The sequence below is a fragment of the Hoplias malabaricus genome, chromosome 5 (genome assembly GCF_029633855.1).
Source record: "Hoplias malabaricus isolate fHopMal1 chromosome 5, fHopMal1.hap1, whole genome shotgun sequence".
NCBI lineage: Eukaryota > Metazoa > Chordata > Actinopteri > Characiformes > Erythrinidae > Hoplias > Hoplias malabaricus.
This window is the reverse complement of record NC_089804.1, coordinates 49,149,644-49,173,504: the sequence shown is the minus strand read 5'-3', so window position 1 is coordinate 49,173,504 and position 23,861 is coordinate 49,149,644. Positions and strand designations below refer to the sequence as shown.

General features: G+C 42.0%; 1 protein-coding gene across 2 annotated transcripts; it reads left to right on the top strand.

Annotated features, from left to right (window-relative positions):
- Positions 1–13,572: 13,572 nt before the first annotated feature.
- Positions 13,573–15,797, top strand: her9 (hairy-related 9). Of its 2 annotated transcripts, none has more exons than XM_066671689.1 (4): positions 13,573–13,954; positions 14,128–14,223; positions 14,707–14,794; positions 14,916–15,797. In XM_066671689.1, exons 1-4 carry the CDS (start codon positions 13,847–13,849, stop codon positions 15,494–15,496), a joined length of 873 nt encoding a protein of 290 aa, XP_066527786.1. In that variant the 5' UTR covers positions 13,573–13,846; the 3' UTR covers positions 15,497–15,797. The 2 variants fall into 2 exon arrangements, with proteins under 2 accessions (XP_066527786.1, XP_066527785.1); XM_066671688.1 differs by having other exon boundaries at positions 14,913–15,797.
- Positions 15,798–23,861: the final 8,064 nt, after the last annotated feature.

The following is a 23,861-nucleotide window of genomic DNA, read 5'->3' as shown; positions in this document are numbered from 1 at the left end:
TTAATGGGCAGCCAGACTTTAGAGGATGATGTTCAGAGGGGACCTGGCCGTGGTGAACTCGGATGCACAGGGGAAATTTTTAAAGTCTCGTTATTTAAAGATTATTAGCCTTAATCTAGTAAAGGAAGCGCGAAAGTCTCCATCGGCCTGCAGGCTTCTTTAGCCTTTTTCAAACAGTGGGGGGATTCAGTGGAGCTGTGATGAGCCACTGAACAAGAAAGAACCTCCTCAGCCATGTGTTCACTGGCTTCACTTTTAGAATGTGACCCGTCATAAAAACCAAGGCAAAGAATACTTTACTTGGTCATGCTTGCTTCAGAATGAGGTATTTGTGCTTCTGTGAGACAAAACGTGGATGTTCAGCTGTGTGTGTGTGTGTGTTCTTATGTGCATGAATAAAGGCTCAGAGTTGTTTGATTGATCACTTTGTCACCTGTGGAGCAGAGGTAGTCGGCCTGGAGGTAAATTCAGCTAAAGGCCCTTTAAAGGGTTTGCCCAGATGAGCTCAGTCAGCAGGTTTTCTCTCATTAGGGATTTCAATATAATGAGCTGCACTGCTAAAAATCCCAATAGAAGGCCATTCCTGCGGGACAGAGGATATTAAAGCTACATTTCTTTATAAATATAGTAAATTGACTACATTTCTCAAAATATTGACTCACTTTTACAAAAAATGTTCATGTGCAAAAATAATAAATGTACCCTCTCATAAAAAAGTATTATCATGAAATAAGTCGTTGCTATATTTAAATAAACTTATATTCACATAGTATCTGGAATTCTAAGTAGGTAATTATTGCATGATATTGAGTATTAAATGAATATTAAGGTTATGACTGTAAATTGAAAGTCAGTATATAAAAATAATAAAAAATGTTTGCTTATAATTGAAAATAATTGTTTTAAGAACTCAAGGAAATATTGTTGAGATACCACTTCCATTTTTATTTTTATTATTATATTTTTTGGACATACTGCTGCCAGAAAGAGTCTAGACGAATATTGCTCCTCTACATGGCGACAGTAAGCGTCCATACACCCTTCAATAATAACTTCTAGCTAAAAAAAACATCTGAATCAATTGAACTTATCCATAATAACTGGGTAGAAATATGTTTTTCAGTATCAATTCAACTTTAAATAGCAGGATATCTCCATACTCTCCAACCCAACTCTTGACATTCAGCCGGGTTTCGGTAGTGTTACTCCTTTAATGAGTTAAAGTTTTTAACTGTAGCTCAGATCTTTGCCTTCTTCCTCAGTTGGGGAGAGGTCTTTTGACCACACAACTCAGCAGTGGTCAACGGGGGGAGCCTCACCTGAGGCCATGCTTAGCCGTCCAGCGGAGTAGTGAGCCTGAAGGCCTGTCCTCAAAGGACCATTGTCTCCACCCCGCTGTTACTTTCAACTCAAATCTGTCATCAGGCAGTTAGTGAGGAGTAAGCAAAATGCTGCTGTTAGCATCTGCTCATTAAAGCGTAACTTTGTCTCAACCCCCGTTTGCTGGCTGAAGCCACCTGTTGAGACTTAGTTGTGGTGGAAAACCAAAGCTGTTATCGCTGCATCACTCTACAGATGTGATACATGCACTTGCATCTGGTTCTCTTTTGATGTTTTGGTGTTAGCATGTTTTCTGGGGAGTTAAATGTTAGCTATGTTCCTTTCCCTAGAATGGAAAGTTGTTCTTTTTTTTACTTTATTATATCTCAGTATATTAGATTACTTCTGAATTCGAATCTCTTAATTTGCTGTGGTGTGGGTTCTGAAGCCTACACTATATCAGCTACAGCCTTTGGCTTGCAATGAACATCTACACTGTGTCCAAATGTTTACAACCACTCCCTCATAATTAGGGGATTCAACTAATTTAAGGTTCACCCACTGAAAACATAGAAAAAGGGAATGCTCTGGAGAGAAAATTGGATGCTCTGAAGCAGCTGCACGTGAGTTTAGTCACCATGTCTAGTGCCTGGAATGGGTGAGTGAGGTATGAAGCCCTGTATTGGGAGTCCTGGAACTTCCATTGAGATGAGTTGGAGTGGTATTTTGGATCTAGGACTTGGCAATTCATCATCAGTACCCAACTTTACTAATGCTCTCATATCGTCTAGAGGTTGGAACATGTTCTTTCAGGTTTTGAGGCTCTCTGTCACGAGAACATTTAGTAGAATATTAGTTCTGGATCACAAACCTCATTCCAGCTCATCCCAGAGGTACTAGGGGTTTCTACATCACTTTAGAGGATGCAAATACATGGCTCCACATCCCAGTGCTGTGAAGATTTATTCTGGGAACAGTGGCACTGGGGAGTGCACTAGAGTGCCTTGTTTCATTTTTCATGCTTTTCTATGGAGCTGATCAATCATGGCACCTGTTTCAGCAATGGATGCACCATAAAGTAGTAATGAGTAGAGTTTACTCATTACAGGGGGTGTCAACAAATGTTTAAACATATGGTGTAACACAAATTATAGCATGGCAGATTACCTCTAGATGTTTTTTTGTAGTCAAAACGTGGATCAAAATGTGAGCAACAGCAGTAACAACAAGTGGGAACAAGCACCACAAGCAAAAAAACTGCTGAGCTACTTAATGAGTTAATCCCTTAAACCAACTCTTTCATGCAAGGGAGGGGTGGGTGATTAATAGGAGTCCTTAGTGAGCCATGCGGACAATTAAAGTGATTGGGCTGGGTTTGGCTGAGGGCTGAAGGAGGAGGGGTCTCGTTACACTTCTGCTCTGGGCTTCTGTGGTCAGTCGGCTGGTTCCAGTCGTCCACCGGGCTCGTAGCCCACAGATCAAGGCCTTGCTGCCCCCACTGCCCACCCACTCATCTCCAGGTGGGCACACTAATGAGCCCCAGCTCGAGCTCGGCTGCTGCTTCTCTGAGCAGGAGGTCCACAGGCTGGGGGACGGAGGGTCAGCTGCCAGTAGGAGGCTGAAGATGGACCTGGACAGGAGAAGTGATTTAAGGAGACAAAGAGAGCGTGGAGACTTTGGTTGGGGTCAGTAAGGGTAGGAAAAAAATGAGGGAAGGAAAGGGTTAATGTGCAGTGACATCGGTGTGAAGGAAATAGACGCATGCAAAATTTTGCACACCCCTGGATCAGAGACAAGACATTTCAAAGGTAGCACATACTCAATAGGCTAATGGCATTTTCCTGCCAATGAAACAGCTACCTGAAAGTTGTCTGTTGTATCTGGAGTCAAGATGTCTGCAGTGGAAGTTGGGAAGTGGAACCTCAACGAATCTGACTTGTTCTTCCACAAAGCACATAGTATCACATTGTCTCGGTGTGCTACATAAACCACCTGGATGTAAAACACACTGTGTTTATCGCTCACAGACATAACACCTTGTTCCCAGGACGCTGGCCAAGGGCTCACGCTATAGATGAGGAAACTGTCAGCTCTGCTGTTGTATATTGACCAATTCCTTCTGTTTCCCATCCAGATGAGTTAGATAAGAGAACTTGTGGCAAGCTAAAACCATAAAACTCAAAGTACAATTAAAAACGAGCGGTCCTCATCTCATATCTTTATGTAATAGTTTGTTATTATTGAAAAAAAGCATTGACAGCTTTTGTTCTTCCACTCTTCCCTCCTGCTTTACAATCCTACCATATTAACAGTGTAAACAGGGCAGAGGTGTGTTCCCCCTGAAGCCTCTCTCAGTCTGGGGGGGCGGGGGGGAGAAGTGGCTAATGGGGACGTTTGTCCCTCTCATCCCTCCCTGCCTTTTGTTCCACTGAAATCAGACAGCCATTGATACACAGTGTTGTGAGGAACACAAACCGTCTCCTCCACAGTGTTTGGCCCAAAATAAGATGAAGGGCCCAGGACGTTCCTCAGCGGACGGCTCACTTCCAAAACAACAACCACAGTCCACAGACAAATTATATCTGCCTAGATAACAGTCAAACAGAGAGATAATACAAACAGGAACAGCAATGGCACTATGTATATAACACTTTTTATACATTTAGGATAGGACTCTAAATGGTTTCATTAAAGGAAAATCTTTAACAAAGGCATGGGGTTTAACAGTGCAGATTACCTCATTCATTCATCTTCTGTCACTGCTTTATCACTGGGCACAAGGTACAAACATACCCTGCTTCAGATATGGCTGTTGGGCTAATTTTTTAGACACTGTTGATGACTGATTTGTTTATTCATGGTAATCACTTATAAATCACTATAATTTTAGCTGCTGTGATGATCCTGTTGATATTTAAGGATGCATGTGTGCATCACTCTGCTGTCTAGGAATAAGTGGGCTAAATTTATGACAAATTCTTGAGTTAAGAAGGTTATACTGCAGTTTTTTGAGGGAACTGATACTTTCACGTAAAGAGTAAACACAGACTTGTGTACCTCAAGATCAAATTGAAATGAATCTTAACGCTGAGTCCAGTGGCTGTGTATTTACCGGATGATTTAACATTATCGCTCAGTCGTGCAGCCGAGCCCCGCAGCTGGTCCTGTCCCGTTGAGAGAATGACCGTACTTATGTGATGACTTGTCAGACTTCTCCACAATGGAGTGATTTGGAGCAAATCCGTGGCCAGTGCTACCTTGTGTGTCTTCTTGTCCCCGAGAGCTCTTGTTAAGAAAGGGTCACGGCCATGGATTTCGTGGTTTATTCTGCCAGGCTTTCATTTGGCTGCATGGTTTTGGTTGTGCAGTGGCACAGATTGAGCACGGTGGGTGTCCCGCAGCGCTGGTCAGTCAGAGAGGAACGGAGCCAGCCCATACAATGTCCTGCCCACATAAAGGCCTCTTTGTGGCTGGAGAAGAGGGGTCAGAGCTGTGCTCCAGCCAGCTAATAAATAGCCACATTCTCTACCTTTCTGATTTTGTTTTGGCGAGTAAGCCCAAACAAAAGGCAAAAGACGTTTAATTATTCACAGGAAAAAATGCATAAAGGATTAATTTGCATTGATTTTGTGTCTTCACAAAGACAGACGTTTTGGGAGCTCAAGGACCGATGCACTGTTTTTTTTTTTTTTTGCTCCGACCAGCCACACGGAACAAAAAAAAGATCAATGGCACTTTCAGTGCAGCTATCACTGAGGAGAATCCCGCAATGGACTCAAAGCACAATGTTGGTTTTGAGCATTTTCCACATTGTGCCTGTTATAGCCGTGTGCCTTTCTTCTTAAAAGAATGCGTGTTTCGACACAATGCCAAAAAACACCCTCTAAATTTGAATAATTTGGTTTGTTAGCTCCACAAAAAAAGGTTTCACGTTTTAAATAGTCTGGATTGATGACAGCATTGAAAACGCTGAAGTGACAAATGGGCTTTGCATTTCAGCTTTTAAAATTTTAAAGAACGTGAGAAACCGTGCTCATTAATTGGTGTTCAACTAAATGGATTAATCGCTACTTACATAAACACTTCATAATGTTTAGCTTCCGGTAAAAGTCACAGCACTTTGGTAAATAGGATGCTGAATTGTTTACATTGTGTGCTATTTTCTTTTGTGTTGCATTATACAGCCATCTGATGCAAATAATTTTTTACAATTATTTTATGCAGTTTTTCCCCAATGTCCATGAAACAAACTACATTACTGAATTTATTAAAGGTTATATATGTAGTTATATGTAGTTTATATAAACTAATATTAAGAAATGTGCTTCAACGCTGTCCCAAAACTCTACATTTACAGGAGGAGCAAAAACTTTCATTAAAGTTTACACAAATTAGATATTATTTTTCAATTGAAATGCATTGGGAAGCATTTCTATTGGTCCACCTGCTATTAAGAATATTAGTCTATCTAATATTTTCAAACTGATGTGGGAAACCGTGTGGAGATATATGCTTTTCTTTGGGCAGTGACAATTTACCGCTGTGCTCTAATTACAAAATGTCCATTCATTAAGAACACAAAAATGGTCCTGCCCAGTTGTAGGCACCTGCTTTTGGAAGTAATTAGATTTCACGTTTTTCTTTGTCTGAGCTCTTTGATGTATTGTTTTAGCTTTTCTTTCCTAGGCCTCCATTTAATGTTATAGTTCACATGCTCATGGTGGGGCTGGGGAGGGTCTCTATAGCCCTGACTTGTTCCCCAGCGGTAGGCAGGGACATATCTGTCAGTGTGAATTTCACTGTGAAGCTGTTGATATGGAAAAAGTGTAGCAGCCTAGCCCCAAATTGCTGCTGGTTCACAGTACTGTAATTACAGCGACAGGCCCCAAAATCCATTAACTTGCAATATCCCCATAGCGCCCCATTCAGCCTGTGTGCCACTGCCCTGTCTGCACAGAAGCCCCTTAAACCACATGAAAAGAGCTCTTCTGCACTTATTGTGCTCATTGTCTCTGAAAGCCTGTTATTAGTTCAGGGAATTAACTGACCCAAGAGCTGGTAGCAGAATATGAAACATCAGAGAACTTACAGGTGTAAGATCTGTTGCTAATCTCACTACTTCTAATATTTATAATACTAAATACATCGGTCTGTTCCGTCTTTCTTTATTGCACTTTCAAAGGATACTGCAGAGTTATTTACCTCAAAATTCAGTTTCAAAGTGATACACTTTTTAATAGGGTAAACATTGAAATTTGTTTATTTATTTTTTAATAAAAAACAAATATCCACAAACTTTTCACTGAAAGCTTATTTACAGAAAATTAATTAGTCATTTTCTTTGTTACTTCTTCAGAGAACCTCATGATTATATAAACAGAAGTTTGGATGCATAACAAAACTTGATTTGTTTCTGGAAAGTTATAAATACGGCTAATTTTATTATTTTATTATTTTTCTTTATAGTGTGGTGACAGTTGTTAAGCCTGTTGCATACAGAGTGGCAAGACTCTGCCCTGAATCAACAGACACAACAACAGGAAAGCCAAGCCGTATCTACTGAACTTCATTTCTGCTAATATATTATGTTCATATGTTAATGTATTGTGTTCACTTGCATATCAGTATTTTTAAAGCGCAATTCACACCTCCCATTTTAAGAAAGAACCACGGCCGCATGATTGTTGAAGCTGCAAATAACAAGCGACCATGAAAAGTGATTCTGCAGCATTGTTTTATCATTGCATTAGTGTTGTAGCTTGTACAAGGCCTTGCACACATTTATCTACGAATCAAATTAAGGGTTCCAGCAATTTCCGGAATTCAATTTGGCATTTTGGGCTTTGTGTTTGCCACGTTTTACCCTTTTACGCAGACAACAGTGCCGATGCGTCACTGCACAGCTTTGAAGCCTTCGCCACTGACATTACGGTGAAGTGACCCATTCCAAATAACCTATATCGCCCTGGAACCGGGGTTTATAAAGGAGTCCATTGGACCCTGCTCTCAAAAGATTTTTCTGGGGGAAGCCGTGATGAAAAGTCCCCCAAGAAAGATAAAGAAAAAGTATTTGGACATGTCAGTAGGGCTTTCAAAGGAAAACAAACTGCAGTGGCCAGTGTGAGTTGACTTAATCTGATTAGGCTAACCTCATCAACAGCCCACTTAAAAAAAAGAGAAGAAAGCCATGAATCGGTCAGAAAAAGCCAAAGGGGGGGTCTCTCTCTCTCTCTCTAAGAATGACAGAGGAGCCTCAGTGAATACGTCACATTGTAATGTGCATGCTGGTCCACAGATGGCAAGATGACAACAAATCGTTTGAAAGGCGAAGCAAATACAATTGATCAGGTATAAGAACAATACAAAAGTAATAAGATTAAGGAAGAACGACGTGAAAAAGTAAATTAAACACCACACTCTTGCTCACTGCCAGCTCTAACATTTAGGATTTCAGGTCCTCGTTACTGAAAATACCCCCCCTCCCCTCCCCTTCCCCCAACACTCCTGAACTAATATCTCCATATATTAATTAATTAATATGGGCTCACACATCTGTTATGAAACACCCCACTGTGCCAGTAATAAATCAAAGATGAAAGGTAAATAAAGCACTGAAAAGCCGGCGCATACACGTATCGTGCCATTTTAATACAACAATCATCGGGTTAAAGAAATCCTTAGCAACAACATTTTTTAAGGTATCTTTCCATACCAGAGGAAAACCTTTAGATCTGTTGCCAGTGTTCCATTCCCATGCAGGAAATGATCCTTTAAACAACTTAAGGATAAGCCGTTAGCAGCAAATATTAAATGCGTTGAATCCTGATGGCATTAACTGTTTCTGAATGAATGGGCATTAAAGATGAGGTTAAATTATAGCTTTACCTCTGGAACGCCAATAGAAAATCCCTAGTTGCAAGTCAGGACACTTTGTGAAATACAAAGACAGAAAGCAATCATTTACACATCAACTTTGACCGGTATTTCAACCAAAACAGTTCAAGCAACAAGGTGTTTAAAATCTGACATATTCTTCTTATTACTTTTAGGAAATATCTGCTCATTAAGCAGTTGTTGCTGCAAGAGTTTTTAAAATGAATGTACTGCTGCATCAACAAGAGTAAGCTAAGACTCTACTGTGCAGAGTACAATCCATATGTCATCACCCAGTCCTCACTGAAAATGTGTGCATCGTTCTCCAACCTCAAATATATTGTTATCATTCTGAAGTTCAAAGGACAGGCTCTGGAGGTTAGTTAGTGCCCAAAGCAGGGTGTGTTTGGAGATTTGTAAAACTGTGATTTAGTACATTTCAGTGAAAACAAATGGAATTGTGTTTGGAGTTTAACAGTTTAGTGTCATGTTGTTGATACATGAACCTCAGGTTTTCAGAATTGTGTGCTTAGTTCCATTTTTTTGTGAGAAAAACTGTAATATAATCCAGAATTTACGAATTCACAGAATTTATTCATCTCTGGTTTTATTGGTATTTCATTTTTTTTGTTTTGTTAATATATATATGTAGACATTTTATTGTTTCCATTATTGCTGAGCATTGCTAGGTAGATTTTGAATATTTTTATAGTTCTTCAATGACACTGGCGTCCTGGTGGCTGTGGTAACAGTATCCGGAGTCTCTGGGCCTACCGTTCGCATTTGTGGCTGCTTTGTGTGGAGGATCTATCAGGTAAACACAGATAAGGACAGTGTGACCGTAGTGTATAAGGGGATTGGGGCAGCAACAGCAGCTAATGCACATCTAATTGACTGGTCTCTGCTTTCTGCACACAGATTTGGACAGAGGCCCTGACTCATTATCTATGGACAAACAGATGGACTCGGGGCGAATAGGAGCCTCTGATTTCACACGCGTTAGTGGATGGGATTTGACGCACAATATGCACTGTGCCTGGCCCACTTAGTCTGCCATAAAAGCAGCATTCCATCACTTAGCGCTCTTTCTATTCTTAGTGTGAAGTAGAATATAGAGTTTGCACAAAAACAACAAATCAAGAGTACATTTAATCATATACAGAACTGTTCAAAAGGGATCACCCTTTATTAAATTATGCAGAAAACATTTCAGAAAATAGAACTCTCACAGGTAAATATTTTTTAATCTCTATCAGATTGGCTTAGTTGTTACAGCCCAATTTTCTTTAAATATTTAAATAGACTTTTAAATACAGGTTTGCGACTTTCCACTTCATTATATTGGTATTTATATTACATTTTTTACATTAAATAACACCTAATTTTCTGGGTTTTTTCAAGTAAATTAAATAAATGTGGTACCTGAGCTTTGCCTTATACTCATTATTATTATTATTATTATTATTATTATTATTATAAATAAATAACACACTTTTTCTTAAAGGATATTGAAGGATCGCCATAGTACGTCGATGCCACGTCTATTAAGCTTTTGCCTATACCCTTCCTTCCAGATCTAGAACCATTAAAAGAACCTTACTCGCTATTTCACTAAACAAATCCTGAATGCTTAAGACATTTTAAATAGCTCTCCATGATGTAGGCAGTACAGATCTAACATATATTGCAGGCAGGATTTAGGGCTGCTTCTTTTTCTTCTATCCCAGTGTAAACAGTGCTGCCGTGAGCTGGTGTACACACAGCTGGCCCCTGAGCCCTCATGGATCCTGAGCAAACAGGTCTGCAGCATGCCCCAGCATGGCTCAGCCACCCACTACAACGGCCCCCAAACAATAGCCAACAAGCTGCAAGAGACCACGCTGAAGATAGACTTAATAAACTCATGCTGCCCCAGGCTTTTCTCTTTTCTCTCTCCATGCTCCCAATAATCTACTGATCACAGACTTAGCAGCTATCGGCTCTTCAGTGATTAGAGCACACAGAGCAGGATATTAAAAATAATTTCCAGGTCCTGTTTCACCTAATTGCATTTTTTTATCTGGTAAATGGCTGCGTAATTTGCTGCTCATACAGACATTTAAGCCTAGACGCCTAGACAAACTGTTTTGCTTCACAAACATTGTGTACTGCTGTAAACTGCTGTTAGCTGTAATGGTACATTATAAATATTAAGGTGATGTATCTTTAAAAAAGTACATTTACAGAGGGAAAGGACAAACTTAAAAAAAACTGAAAATAGTAAAATTGGTTTAAATTATTTTAAAATATTTTGGACAATATTAATTAGTTCATGCTTGAAACAAAGTTTTTTTTACAATTAAGAAAACGTGCAAAAAATGCATTGTGAAATGATAACTTAATTAAGCTATAAACATTAAAATATGCTGTCTATCATAAACGATACTACAAAATAAAATGTACAGCAGAAATAAGACCATTAAAACATTTTTCTAATGTATATATAAATAAGCTTTCCCAGTAAACATTTAGCCGTTGATTCAACGTTGAACTAACGTAATGACGTTGATTAGGCCGTCTAATCAACGTTCTCTTAAGGTTGAAAATGAAAGTTGAAAAAACGTCCAAACACAGACATTGAAAAGACGACTATTAGACGTATTTTGGACGTCCATTGACGTTATTAATTGGTCCCAAATTAAATTACTTGTATAAAACGCATTTTGGACGTCCACTGACGTTATCGATTGGTCACCACTTAACTAACTTAATAAGATGGATTTTGGACGTCCATTAACGTTTAAAATATGTCCTTGACGGACAGACTATTTTTAGACCTATTTTGAACGTCCAGGGACGTTCCTTGTTTACTGGGATTTCATCAAATTAAATGTACCTCCATTCTACATTTTACAACTTACTTTCAGAAAAGCCAGCGCAGTTAATGCCATACCTATCTACACGGAAATTAAGGAGGCCACACTTGCATTAAATTGAGACTTTTTTCTTGGTACTGCTGCTCTCTCTCCGCCATATTCTCCTCTTTCTCCTGTTTAATTGTCAAGTGCTGTTTGTTAGAGGCAATGTTCTACATACTTCCGCCTGTTTTACCGGAGGGAAATGCGATGAACACGATAAACATTATATTATTGTAAACATTAATTATATTATAAATTAGCAATGGGAGAGAAGCGAAACATAAGGGAGAATCCGGGAAAACCGGGAGGTTTCGGTACGGTTAGTGTTGAGGTGTTTTCAATGTAAGTTAACGTCCACCATTTTACATTTGTGTTGTTTAATCAATGGTTAAGTGGCCGTTTCCTGACTTAACGTCTTCATTGTTTTCCGTTATTGCCTACAAACCCTCACACTGCCATGTGGGATATTTTTAGGGCATTCATAAAATCTGTAGAAATCCTGAGGACGTGAGGCACAGTGTTCCGCCTAACGGTCAAAGGAGGTACAACATGTAACAAAGGAACACTTACTACCACTGTTCGCTAGATGGCGAACGACAACAAGGAATCTCACACGATTTAACCAACCCCTACGTTTAGTTACACTGTATCTGCACTTGCAGTTTACAGACATTTGAAACATTTAACCAGAGTTTGCACAGGAATATCCCGCTTTAGGCTTTTTAACCAGTTTAAAATGTACATATTTTCTTATTTGTCAACAAGAAAAAAAAAAAAACCACTGACCCCAATATTTAAATCTCTGACAAAGACAATCGAAATAAAACCCTGCCGCTTTCCCTCCAGTGATAACATTAAAACCACTCGGCTCTTCCTAGGTTCGGTCCTCGCAGAGCTGTTTGGATTGTTTCTGTCAGAGCGAAAACAAACCCGCGAAAGGAAGCGCCCGCCCGCCCGCACGCAGAGCGTGCACTCTGCAGTTCTGGGAGTCGGCACGCCGGCACGTGCTCAGCGGGATCAGAAGTGCCGCGAGCGCGCGCGCAGACGCGCTGGCACGAGGACAGTCGGAGCGCCGCCCCTCCTCCTTCACCCCTCCCCCGTCTCGCAGCCGAGTCGCTCATCCGGCCAATCAGCGGCGAGCTGAGGCTATTTGCATGAAGCGGCTGCGTTCCATCGGTGTCCCGCGTGCTGCTTCGCACCGCCTCGCGTGCCTTTACAGATGCGGATCCCTTTGAAGCGCCACTGGATCCGTCAAGTTAACGGCGCGAGACTTCTCTTCGCTTTTTAAATATATCAGTGTGGTTATTGATGAAATGTTACACCAATTCACATGAAATATTAAATATATAATAATATTTAAATGAGACATAATTAAATTCTAGGCCCCTATGTTACACATGGATTTTAAATTCAGATTTTAAACTACCCTCCACCCCATCCATCTTATATATATATATATATATATATATATATATATATATATATAAAGAAAATATAATATATTATACAAGTACTATATACTATAGTATACTAAACCGCACAAATGCAATTATTTAATTCCAAATTCTCAGTTTTTAATCCTCCACCAAGCACACGCACACAAACACACAATAGTTCACAACTCACCCCACACCTTCACTCAAGTTCACACCGTAAAACAGCGATGCTGAAAGATAAGCCGCAGTGAAATGAAATGTGCAGTCGTATGCAAAGCTGCAGGAGAACTGCAGGAGACTTCTGCAACATGTTCACAAAAGATGGGTCCCTCTGTTTCACTCAGATCAGGGTCGTTGGGGGGGGGGGGGGGGGGGTTCAGAGCATAACCAGAATAACTGGGGGGCAAGGCAACACACCCTGGAGCTGTGTGATACTGAGTCTGTCTGCAGTGCCACCATGCCACCCCACTGCCAAAGGAAAGATTATTTATTCCACATACCCACACATACACAGTGATGTGCAAAATATTTTGGCCTGTTTTGTTGGCTTTCTCTGTGAACATTAGCAAGTGCCCAAAGTGTAGTCTATATTTCAGGGGTGTCCAAACTAAGGTTTGAAAGTATACAATTTGTATTCAAGATTGACTACAGGAACGGCGAGTCCGTCTGCATGCATGCCACGCGTGGACTCGTGGTGGTGAAGGTATTTTAAAGGAAGAAGTGAAAAAACAGAAGCGCGTTAGAGAGAGAGAGAGAGAGAGAGAGAGAGAGAGAGAGAGAGAGAGAGACCGCGCATTCCCTCAGCCTCGCGCTTATCGCCGCACGCTCAGAGCCACTGACTGCAGCCGCCGCTTTTGTTGTTCGTCCCTGCAGGGCTGATTGAGCAGCGCGTGACTGACAGCCCGCGGGGGTGTTGTCCAATCAGCGGCCGGCGCGCGAGCTCGCGCGCCCATTGGCTGAGACGAGTGTGGGAAAGAATGCAGAGCGGCTTTCACACGAGCTGGGGGAGCGCACGCTCCGCCTATAAATATAGCCGGCGTGTGGCGAGCGCGAGAGACTCCAGTCGCACTCCGCAGTAGCGCGCGCAGCCCTGACTCCCTTGCTCGCTCGCTCGCTCGCTCGCTCCCTCCCTCACTTACTTACTTACTTTCGTCCTTCGCGCTCTCGCTCGTGCACCCCGCGTGACACCACAGCTCGCTCAGGTGGGGGTCTCGCGGTCTCTCAGAATACAATAACAGTTTAAAAAAAGATTTCGCGCCAATTCCCAACGGAATATACCAGCCGGCTCTCGCCTGGACAGGTCACGGTTTGAGGGAAAACATGCCAGCGGACAGCATGGAGAAACAGACAGCGTCTCCCATCGCTGGCGCCCCCGCGAGTGGCTCTCACACGCCGGACAAACCAAAGAGTGCCAGTGAGCACAGAAAGGTAAATAAAGACAAGACTTGTGGACCTGTAAAAGTGTAGTGAGGTGGGCAGTGGCGTTAGGCTGCTTTACTGTCGTGTCTTACGACCTTAAATAAGATGACAATAGCCCTGTCAGATGTTTCTCAGAAGGATCCGTTCATGTCATTCAACTTAGTGCTCTTTCTCCTTCACAGTCCTCAAAGCCCATCATGGAGAAACGGCGCAGAGCCAGGATCAACGAGAGTCTGGGTCAGTTGAAGACCCTCATTCTGGACGCCCTTAAAAAAGATGTAAGTGGTGGAACTCACGCTGTTTTCTATTGACTGCATGATGCTTTACCTGTGCTGATGTAGGCTGATGTTTTGATCTGTGTCAAAACATCTTTTCAATGTTTGAATCTGTTTAAGTGTGATGTCACTATCATTAATACGTGAAGATTAAAATATGAGCTGCAGAAAACACGACACTGCTTTTAGTTTCAATGCACTACTGTTATTTTGCTACATTTTGGAGTTTTAAATTCTTACATTCATGCAGTATATCGTATTAAATGTTGGGACTGGGCCTACCTCAAACTTAGTACCTGATGTTTAATAGTTCATGTATGCTGTCAGAATGTATGTATTAACTTAGCTAATAACAATAATAATATTGAATGCCATTATAAATTATGCGTTAGCTTCTGGAATGACAGTCACCCAAACTTTTGCACACATCTACCTTTTGTATATGGCGCACGAGCACTGACACAGCTGTTGCTTTCCTCTCCACAGAGCTCCCGACACTCCAAACTTGAGAAAGCTGACATCCTGGAGATGACAGTCAAGCACCTGAGGAACCTGCAGCGCGTGCAAATGACCGGTGAGTCTGAAAGAAACCGTGCATGCGGTTAAGAAACTTTTCTGCACACACTCCTGTCCCGATTGTGCTTACGTGCCACCCACTAACCGGACCCCATTCTCCCCTCTCTTTCTCTCAGCAGCGATGTCCACAGACGCGGCCGTGCTGAGCAAGTACCGCGCAGGCTTCAACGAGTGTGTGAACGAAGTGACGCGCTTCTTGTCCACCTGCGAGGGCGTGAGCACCGAAGTACGCTCCAGACTCCTCGGGCATCTGTCCGCCTGCTTGGCTCAGGTGATCGCGGCCAGCGGCTACTCGCACCAAGCGCACGCGGCTCAGCAGGCGCACGCGCACGCCGCCGCTGTCGCCACGCAGCCCTTGCACGCGCAGCTCTCCTCGTCCAAGCTCGGCGTTCCAGCTGAGGCAGCGTCCCCAAAAGTGTTCGGCGGCTTCCAGCTCGTGCCCGCCACGGACGGACAGTTCGCCTTCCTCGTGCCCAGTCCCGCCACCTTCGGCTCCGCCACGGCGCCGGTCATTCCGCTGTATGCGAACGCGGGGCTGCCGCTGGCCGTCAGCGCGGGGCCCGTGCACGGAAGCGCCGCCCCTACCGCCGCGTCTCCGGTCCAAGGCATGACCTGCTTCAACGGCGCGGCGAGAACCACGAGTCCCGTGGGAGTCAGCGCAGGACCCGAGAGCTCGGAGCCCGTGTGGAGGCCGTGGTAGAGCTGCAGTCTCTCCCTGAACTTTTCCCCGTCGAGTTCCGTTTTATGGGACTGTGCACTTTCTAACTTCTTTCTCTTGTTATTGTTATTGAAGCATGTTTCATGCTGAAATGACCGTTCGTTTCCAACATTTGGAGTTTGGGTGTATAAACATGCTGTTGATTCCATAGAAGAAAAGCAAACACACTTTAAAGTACTGTTTTTATATAAATAATCTAGTTTTGTACAAAGTTTGTAAAAGAGTGTTACAAGCCAAAGTGTTATGTTTTGATTCCTATGTTTGATGCTGAATAAATATACATAACGAAAATAAAGGTTTTATTGTTTTTCTTATTTTGTATTTCATCAACTCTGAAAAGACAAATACTCACATAGAGGAGATGTTTGTTGATTAGCAGCTAACGAAATGGTAGGGTCTAAAAAAACAGACTTACAATAACCTTGTGAAGAAACATTGCTATGGGCTACCATACATTTCCCTTCCGCAGTTCTTATATGTGACCTAAAAAAACAACATACAGTCAGCGTGAACAAAACAAAAACACTTATAATGTATTATTGTCTTAGAATATACCTAATTTTTAACTGGTTCATCCTGTACACAGAGACATCTTCAGTCCTAAACCCTATGAACTGCAGTAGTGTTTATGTGGGTAACATGTCGCCAAACTGAAAATACAAATAGAATTTCTCTGCATGTTGTGGCATAAACCTCAGTTTTGAGCCTTACACATTCAGAAGAATCAGGGTGTCACAGTAATCCACATTTTGAAACGTTTACCTATGTATTACCTCGCATTTTATTAAAAGCACTATCTATAGGCCATAACTCACCAACTGGCTAAACATGCTAGCATACATTGTCCATAATACATTGAATACAATCAGAACCGTTACAATAATATGTGCTTAAATGTGTTACAGAGGTCCTGTAAATTAGCTAGCAACATTGCTAAAGCCTTAAGTGTCATTGTTGTTATTAATGTTACTATGTGGCTAGCAGTGGGCTACAGAGTTGGTCTTCAACAGGGCTCATTAATAGCGAGTCTTATTGTAATAGGTGGGCGTGGCTACATACTCTGCTTTTTTCATTAAATTCGACATATGTCCAAACAACACAGAACCAACACACGAAACTCAAAACAGCGACCTTGTATTCTACCGTTAGCATGCGCTACTTTTTTTTTTTTATAAAACACGTACAGATAGCGAGCTAATTTGCTAAAAACATTACTATAACATTTGCACCTAGTTATGGTTATCACCCCCTGGAGGTGAACTAGGTATTCATGTTTTGGGGCAAAGTTCCATTGCTCCCCGATAGTGGGCGTGTCTCTAAAGGAGTGGGCGTGGCGGTCTGCTACTTATGGCTCAGATTAGGTTACACCTCCGTGCCGCCTGTCACCGGGGTCTCCGCTTAGTCACTCACTTCACACGTCTCAGCTAAGGCACTTTCGATTGAGAATAGCTGCTAAAGACCCCCCTATGCTTATTAATGCCCGCCCTAGGATTGCATGGCCGGGGCTATTCTTATCCTGCAGAAACTTGGAGTGTCTTGCGAGCAGGAAAACAGAGGGGAAAGGGGCCAGTTGCACAGAATAACAACAAGGAAAAAAAAAAAAAAAACGTAGGCAGCTACTTTGCACAGTGGTATAAGGGAGGCAGTGAGCGAGGGCAGTGTGTGGGCTCGCGCTGCTCCCTCTTCTACGTGTGTGAGTGAAGAGTTCAGAGATGCCGTTGTGGTGCTGAGGTCGTGAGAACCGAGTGAACTGGAGTGCTTGCGGCCAGGCAGAGCGCCAGTCAGTAAATCCCCGCTGGCAGCCCGGGGCGCGCGCTGGGGAGAGGAAAGTTAGGGGGCGGGGGGGTAGGCGCACGCGCGCGCGGGCCGCCGGCGAGCGAGCAACGTAGCCTGGGAATAATAATGACAAGAGCCACTGGCCAAACTCAGAAACACACGCACAACATACACACACACACACACACACCAAACTGACCAGACCTTTGATCTGAATAGACTCCAGTTTGTCGCACTTCTGGAAAGACTTGTAGCTACAGGTTGGAGGTTGCATTGGAAAGCTACGTGAGAATTTGATGGCATCCAGCCACAACAACATCACTGAGATCTGGTGCTGATCTCAAGCCAAACCAGCTCATCCCAAATGTAAGGACTGATGCTCCATCGCTAATATGTCAATGTCTGTGTCTCCATTCACTAATTGTGAATTATGGGCTGTCTACAAATATTTGGACATACATCTAACAGCCAGATCATTACAAACCACCACAATGTTTCAACACTCATTCAGTTCCATTTATAACTTAGGTGCACTTTGTACTGATATAGTTACAGACTGCTGTCCCTCTGTAAACATTATAGACCCCTTTTACCCAGTTCTGACACCCACAGCACCACCACAGGTGCCATTTGGCTGGTGGATTATTCTCAGCGCTGCAGTGACACTGACGTGTTGGTGGTATGTTAGCTGCGCTGGTACGAGCGGATCAGACACAGCAGTGCTGCTGGAGGTGTGTTAGACACACCTATATTTTTGGTCCACCTTGTAGATGTACCGTCAGAGACAGTTATCTTTCCTGTTCCTGTTTTGTAAGTCAGTCCCTTGTTCTTCTTTAGAGGTCACTGGACCCTGCCCACAGGGCGCTACAGGTTGGATATCATGGGGGGTGGGCTATTCTCACAGACACCGACGCTAAGGTTTTGGTTTTTTTTAATTCCAGGAGCACTGTTGTGTCTGATCCAGTGTCTGTTGATGTAATAGTTTTTTTTCCAATATAATAATTGCATGCTTCAGTGCACAATATGTTTTATTGAATACATCATAGTGAGGGAGAAAATACCCAGTAAACATTTAGCCGTTGATTCAACGTTGAAATAACGCAATGACTGCCGTCTAATCAACGTTCTCTTAAGGCTGAAAATGAAAGTTGAAAAGACGCCCAAACACAGACATTGCAAAGACGACTATTAGACGTATTTTGGACGTCCATTGACGTTATTAATTGGTCCCGAAATAAATTACTTGTATAAAACGCATTTTGGACGTCCACTGACGTTATCGATTGGTCACCACTTAACTAACTTATTAAGATGGATTTTGGACGTCCATTGACGTTTAAAATATGTCCTTGACAGACAGACTACTTTTAGACCTATTTTGAACGTCCAGGGACGTTCCTTGTTTACTGGGTAAAACATTGTTTGTACAAAAGAAATATCATCATTTATTTTTAAAGATTTATACCAGTGTGTTCAACTAGTTGAACAAAAATGTGCACTAAAATTTTGCAGGAAAAATCTCATATAGTTTTGTTGTATTGAAATGTGGTTAGGATGTTTTTTTTCCTTAGAGAAAAAAATAGATACTCGGAAAATGAACAAAAGATGGCATTTCGCCAATCTTTTACCAACCATCCGACAAACGCGCGTGCCCAAACACATGCGCGCGCCCACACACCCACTTCCTCACGCGCACTGTTGCTTGTCTGATTGCTTGATGGTCCGCTTATAGTGGGCTGTTTCTTTCACACAGTCAAAGCTAAATACCCTCTTATTGCTCCCAAACAAACCGCAAAGAGAAAGCAGGGAAATGGCGGGAAACCCGGCGAAGGCGGGAAAATTCTGCATGTAAATGAGCTTAGTTCCATTTCCCAAGGGAAATGGGCTTTGTGCCGAGGGTCCGGGTCACAAGTCCCAAGTGGCTAATTCATTCATAAGGTCAATAAATTACGCGGAGAAATGCGTAGTAGACTGCACTGGCCATTCAGTGACTACAGTAATGCCAATGAAACACGAAAGGGCTCACAGTTAAACCTAGAGATATGTTATGAGGCATTTAGCAACATGCTTCTACAATGGCGTCCAGAAGTCAGAGGTCAGTTGTAATGGCTAATCTTAAAAGGGAAAACGTAGCCACTGTATCCTAGAGAAATTATTTTCCAAACATTTCAAAAATAAATCTTGGTTTATTTTGGTTTGACTGCTTTATTATATATATATATTTAAAGATTATGTTTCTTCAGTGCGGCTGGAGAGTTTTTAGACCCCACAAAATGTTAAAGAATACCAGATTTTAAAGTCTCTGTCAGAAATGAGGTCTCTCAAACTGTTCTTAACTAGGTATAACTTTTGTGGAAAATTACATGGAATTTTTTACACTACAAATAAACCCACTACAACTGTTTAAAAACATGGCTCTTTAAAGAACTCCCCATCTCCATATTTTAGGGTGCCTACTGCAGTTGGAGAAGCAACACCTATGCTTGTTATGCTATGAGTGTTAACTCCATCTGTACATAAGGGGTATTTCCAAATGAAAATGACTGTGGTCATAGTTTTGCTCGCCAACCCTGTATTTAACACCAAAGAAATTTTGCACAAGGCTTGACAATGTTTGCATAAATATACACTCATCTCTCAGGAAGGAGGCCGAGGCAGTTGCTGGGAAAGCCTTGGCCGCCGCTTCGTCCAAACCGCATTAGCTTTCACATGGAGCTCAGTCTAAATTTGTCTTGAGTCTCTGGATGAGAGGAATTTCTCCACATGCTTAGGTATGGAAGCTGGAGAAGAAAGGTGGGGGATGGGGGGTGGATCTGTGTTCCAAATTACTGTGATCACAAATTACTGATGCGCCTTCCTTTAGCACCTGCTCCTAATGGACTCACGTGAGGCCCAATCACCAGGAGAACAGTCTTAAAACTAAAGGTTTCTGAAGGGCATTTGACATTAATGTTCTAGAACGTTCTGGAACAGTAGTGGAGTAGCACCACACATGATAGAAGTGGTTTGTAAGTCACTGACACATTCCTCTCACTCACTCAGTGAGTTAAAATTCTCAAAGAGGGGATGTATTTAAGGACTCTATTTAAATATGTGTTGTTTTTTTTAATGGAAAATATTTTAAGATTTCCAATAAATGCACATCTACTTCTTCAGAGTGTTGGAGGGCTTCATATCTCTTTTTCTGATGCCTGAGATTGGGGATGGAGACCCCCGGTCCCAATCCATTGGTTTTGCAGTTCTAAGGAAAATATAACTGCATCAATGTTCAAGCACCTGTGTCCACAACAGGGGTATCTTTAAAATGTAGCCAAATTCACTGAATATAGTGAAATCATCAGCAGTGATCGGACAGCAGTGTGTTTTGGTTAGAGTGTTTTAAAGATTCCCCTCTTCTGCAAAAACACACTGCACATTCATTTAAGTAGGAAATTACCCTTTTCACCTCAGGGCTCTTACTGATTTTGACACCGTGCCCTATGGGGCTGCCCCTCGTATTAATAGCAGTCCAGGCTCTCTCTTTCTGGGAGCAGGAGTTGACCTTTGTGTTGTGTGTTGGTGGAAGCTTGGTGAGGAACATACTGACCACTCTGATCAGATATCACAGGCCAAGGAGCCGCTCAGGCCTGGACATCCGCCTCGCTTGTCTGCAGGACGTATTTCTGAGCTTCTGCGTCTCAGAAGGATCTCTCGTTTCAAGGCATGGGCCCATCGCTTTAAGCCTTTGCAAATGGTGCAGATTCCACTGGAACAAGTATGGAACCCACATACACACCAAAGACACACACACCCGCACACACCCACACACACACGTTCTGACAGACAAGAGATCCTTCTATGTATTTAGACTGCCATCACCTTGGTGGTCTTCAAGGAGACTGGCCTTAAATTTAGACACACTTATCACTGAAGTTTTGACTCCTTCACCAGGTGGACTTCACTTGTCAGCTGTCAAGCTATATTTCACCAGATAAAGAGAGGTCAGATTCATATTTAGAATGCAATGCAAGGGCATTAGTACTGTAGTGATACATGTATGTCTAAACATTTGTGAAGACCACTTATGGATCTTTAAACTGTACCCATTGTGGACACAAATGCTCGTAATATCATCAGCATGAACATGAACGACTAAATAAGCAGGCTGAATACATGCAGGGGAAACATGGTGGTGCAGCAGGTAGTTTTGGTGCCTGGGTTTGGGCTGCGATGTCCACCTCGGGTCATTGTCTATGAGACAATGTACAAAAAACACTTGACCATAGATGGATTGGCTGTTTAACTTTGCTCTACATGTCAGTGTATGAGTGACTGGGTGAGTGTGTGATGCCCACAATGGACTGGCGCTGGTCCAGGGTGTGTCCCCGCCTTGTGCCCACTGACTCCAGGTAGGCTGTGGACCAACCACAACCCTGAAAATGACAAATTGCTTACAGAATATGAATGAATGATGGAAAGGCGGAATATTTTTTTTTGCAAATTAGTTACATTTTCAATGTTGTTTTGCAGTTTAATTTGAATACACATGAGTTGTATAAACAGATTTCACAGTGTTTCAAAAGTTAACGTTGTATACACACTAACTAAACACATAAAATTGCAGCATGCCAGAGAAGTGAAGAAATGTGTGTCTGTAATGCGGGTACTTTCAGAGCTGTTTGTGCAAAATGCCATAGCACCACAGAGTCATTTTTAAACAATGTACTGATAAAAGAAGAGAAACCGAAGCCGCCAAAGTGTTCTGAATCCATTTCAATGTAGCTATCAGATTGAATGAAACAAATTTGACGGTTTCTGTCTGGCAACTGAGAAGTCAAGTGGAGGGCACATTCTGGGGGTGAGCTAGTTATGAGTGTACAGTGATTTCCATCTCTGTAAACCGAGTGTAGTCAATTTTCTCAGTGGCATTTCCCTCGTCTGTTAAACCATGGTCTAACTAACTGTGCCATGTGAGGCCTTAAAAGCAGAGCTGCTTTCTAGAGCCTGGGTAAGGGTTTGTTATATAGAGAACGAGGTTAAATGACGTGTCTGACCGAGAGTGGAAAACGTCAAAAATCATGTGCAGTAGTTTGATTGCCACTAGACAAATACAGTGCAATCTGCTTTTGCTGTTTTTTTCAAATGAAAACGTGTAAAACTGCTGACTTTTATATATAATTTCAATTCTTTTTGTTTACCTTCAGTGTGTTAAAACAGTCATTTTTCACCACCAGCATGTAGCATGTAGCAAGCAATATTTATCAAAATGTTACTTCATTTTTTGGTTTTTTAACTTTTTTCTTCAAATGTCACACTTTAGTTGAAGAACCAAACTGCTGCCTGTGAAAGAACCTGTTTATTCTCCCAAGAGTGTGTTCCCCATATAGGGTTGGCCATTTTTACATATGTAAATGTCTGCAGTGATTCTACCTCTCGGGGTTTTATTAAAGGCGCCATGTACTCTTCTTATGTGTAGCTTTCTCAGGCTGGCACACTGTGTGTGGGGAGGGTCAGAGGAAGGGCACTTCCGCACTCTGTGGGAGTGGGAAGTGAGCCCTTGCATGGGTGGTGAATAAACCACCGTCGCACCACAAGCCCTTACATGCCCCAGATACACACCTGAGAGCAACTGCTCTCTGCTCTGACTCATGCCACTCTCTGCGGACGTGTGTGTGTGTGTGTGTGTGTGAGCGCATGCACGTGTGTGTGTGTGTGTGTGTGTGTGTGTGTGTACGCATGTGTGTATCCTTTGTGTATTCTCCATACAGGATCTTTGCTCCACTGTTAGTCAACACCCTGGAAACAAAGCCACAAAGGGAAGATCTCTAACAATAACTTAACGCAACCGATGTGGAATGTTTTGCTGGCTCGGAGACCACTTGGAAAGCACACTGAAAAAAAATAATGCATTCAATTTGTTTAATTTACGGAGAGAAGGTTTTTATTTCAGAAAAGTTTTATTGAACATTTTGAGCTGATTGTCCTATTAAACAAATAATATTAATAAATAATAAGATAAACATTAACTATAGCATAGGCAAAGATATATTAGTGTCAAAATAGTATTAATAGAAGACCCTGAGAAAATGGGATTCCTGGTAACTATGCAAGACCGGGCAGACCACTAAAAAGCTTTCGCTTTCGTCTCGAGAGTCAGAAAACCAAGCAATACTCTTGATTCAGATCAGAAAAAAAGTAATCCACAAATACAGGCGAAGCTACATCATATGTCCAGAATATTGCAATTTATTTTATATATATATATAGTTGTATATAAAATTATTTGGTTTCATGCAAATAAAATGAGCTACATCAATATAATTCTGCTAAAAGTGTGACAAAGTTATGTTGAGATAATATATTTTTTTGGTGGCTGTCAAATTAGTATCATATAAATTCACCGCACCATTTTCCATAAACAAGTGTGGTGTACAACAAAACCACAAATTAACAAGAGTGCACCTATAACGCTGTGGTTTATTTGATGCCTCAAAGAGATGACAGGAGTTCTAAGCAAAAGCAGTGAATGACTGTGTTCACAAAGGAAACAGTATGCATTTTGAGTTGTCACTGAAAGAGTGATGCATTGAAC

What these genes read in the sequence shown, in the direction of transcription:
- her9 (XM_066671688.1), top strand. Translation starts at nt 13,847, where the DNA reads ATGCCAGCGGACAGCATGGAGAAACAGACAGCGTCTCCCATCGCTGGC. An exon ending in GTGCCAGTGAGCACAGAAAG is followed by an intron (nt 13,955 to 14,127) that starts GTAAATAAAGAC and finishes TCTCCTTCACAG; the next exon opens with TCCTCAAAGCCCATCATGGA. An exon ending in TGGACGCCCTTAAAAAAGAT is followed by an intron (nt 14,224 to 14,706) that starts GTAAGTGGTGGA and finishes TCCTCTCCACAG; the next exon opens with AGCTCCCGACACTCCAAACT.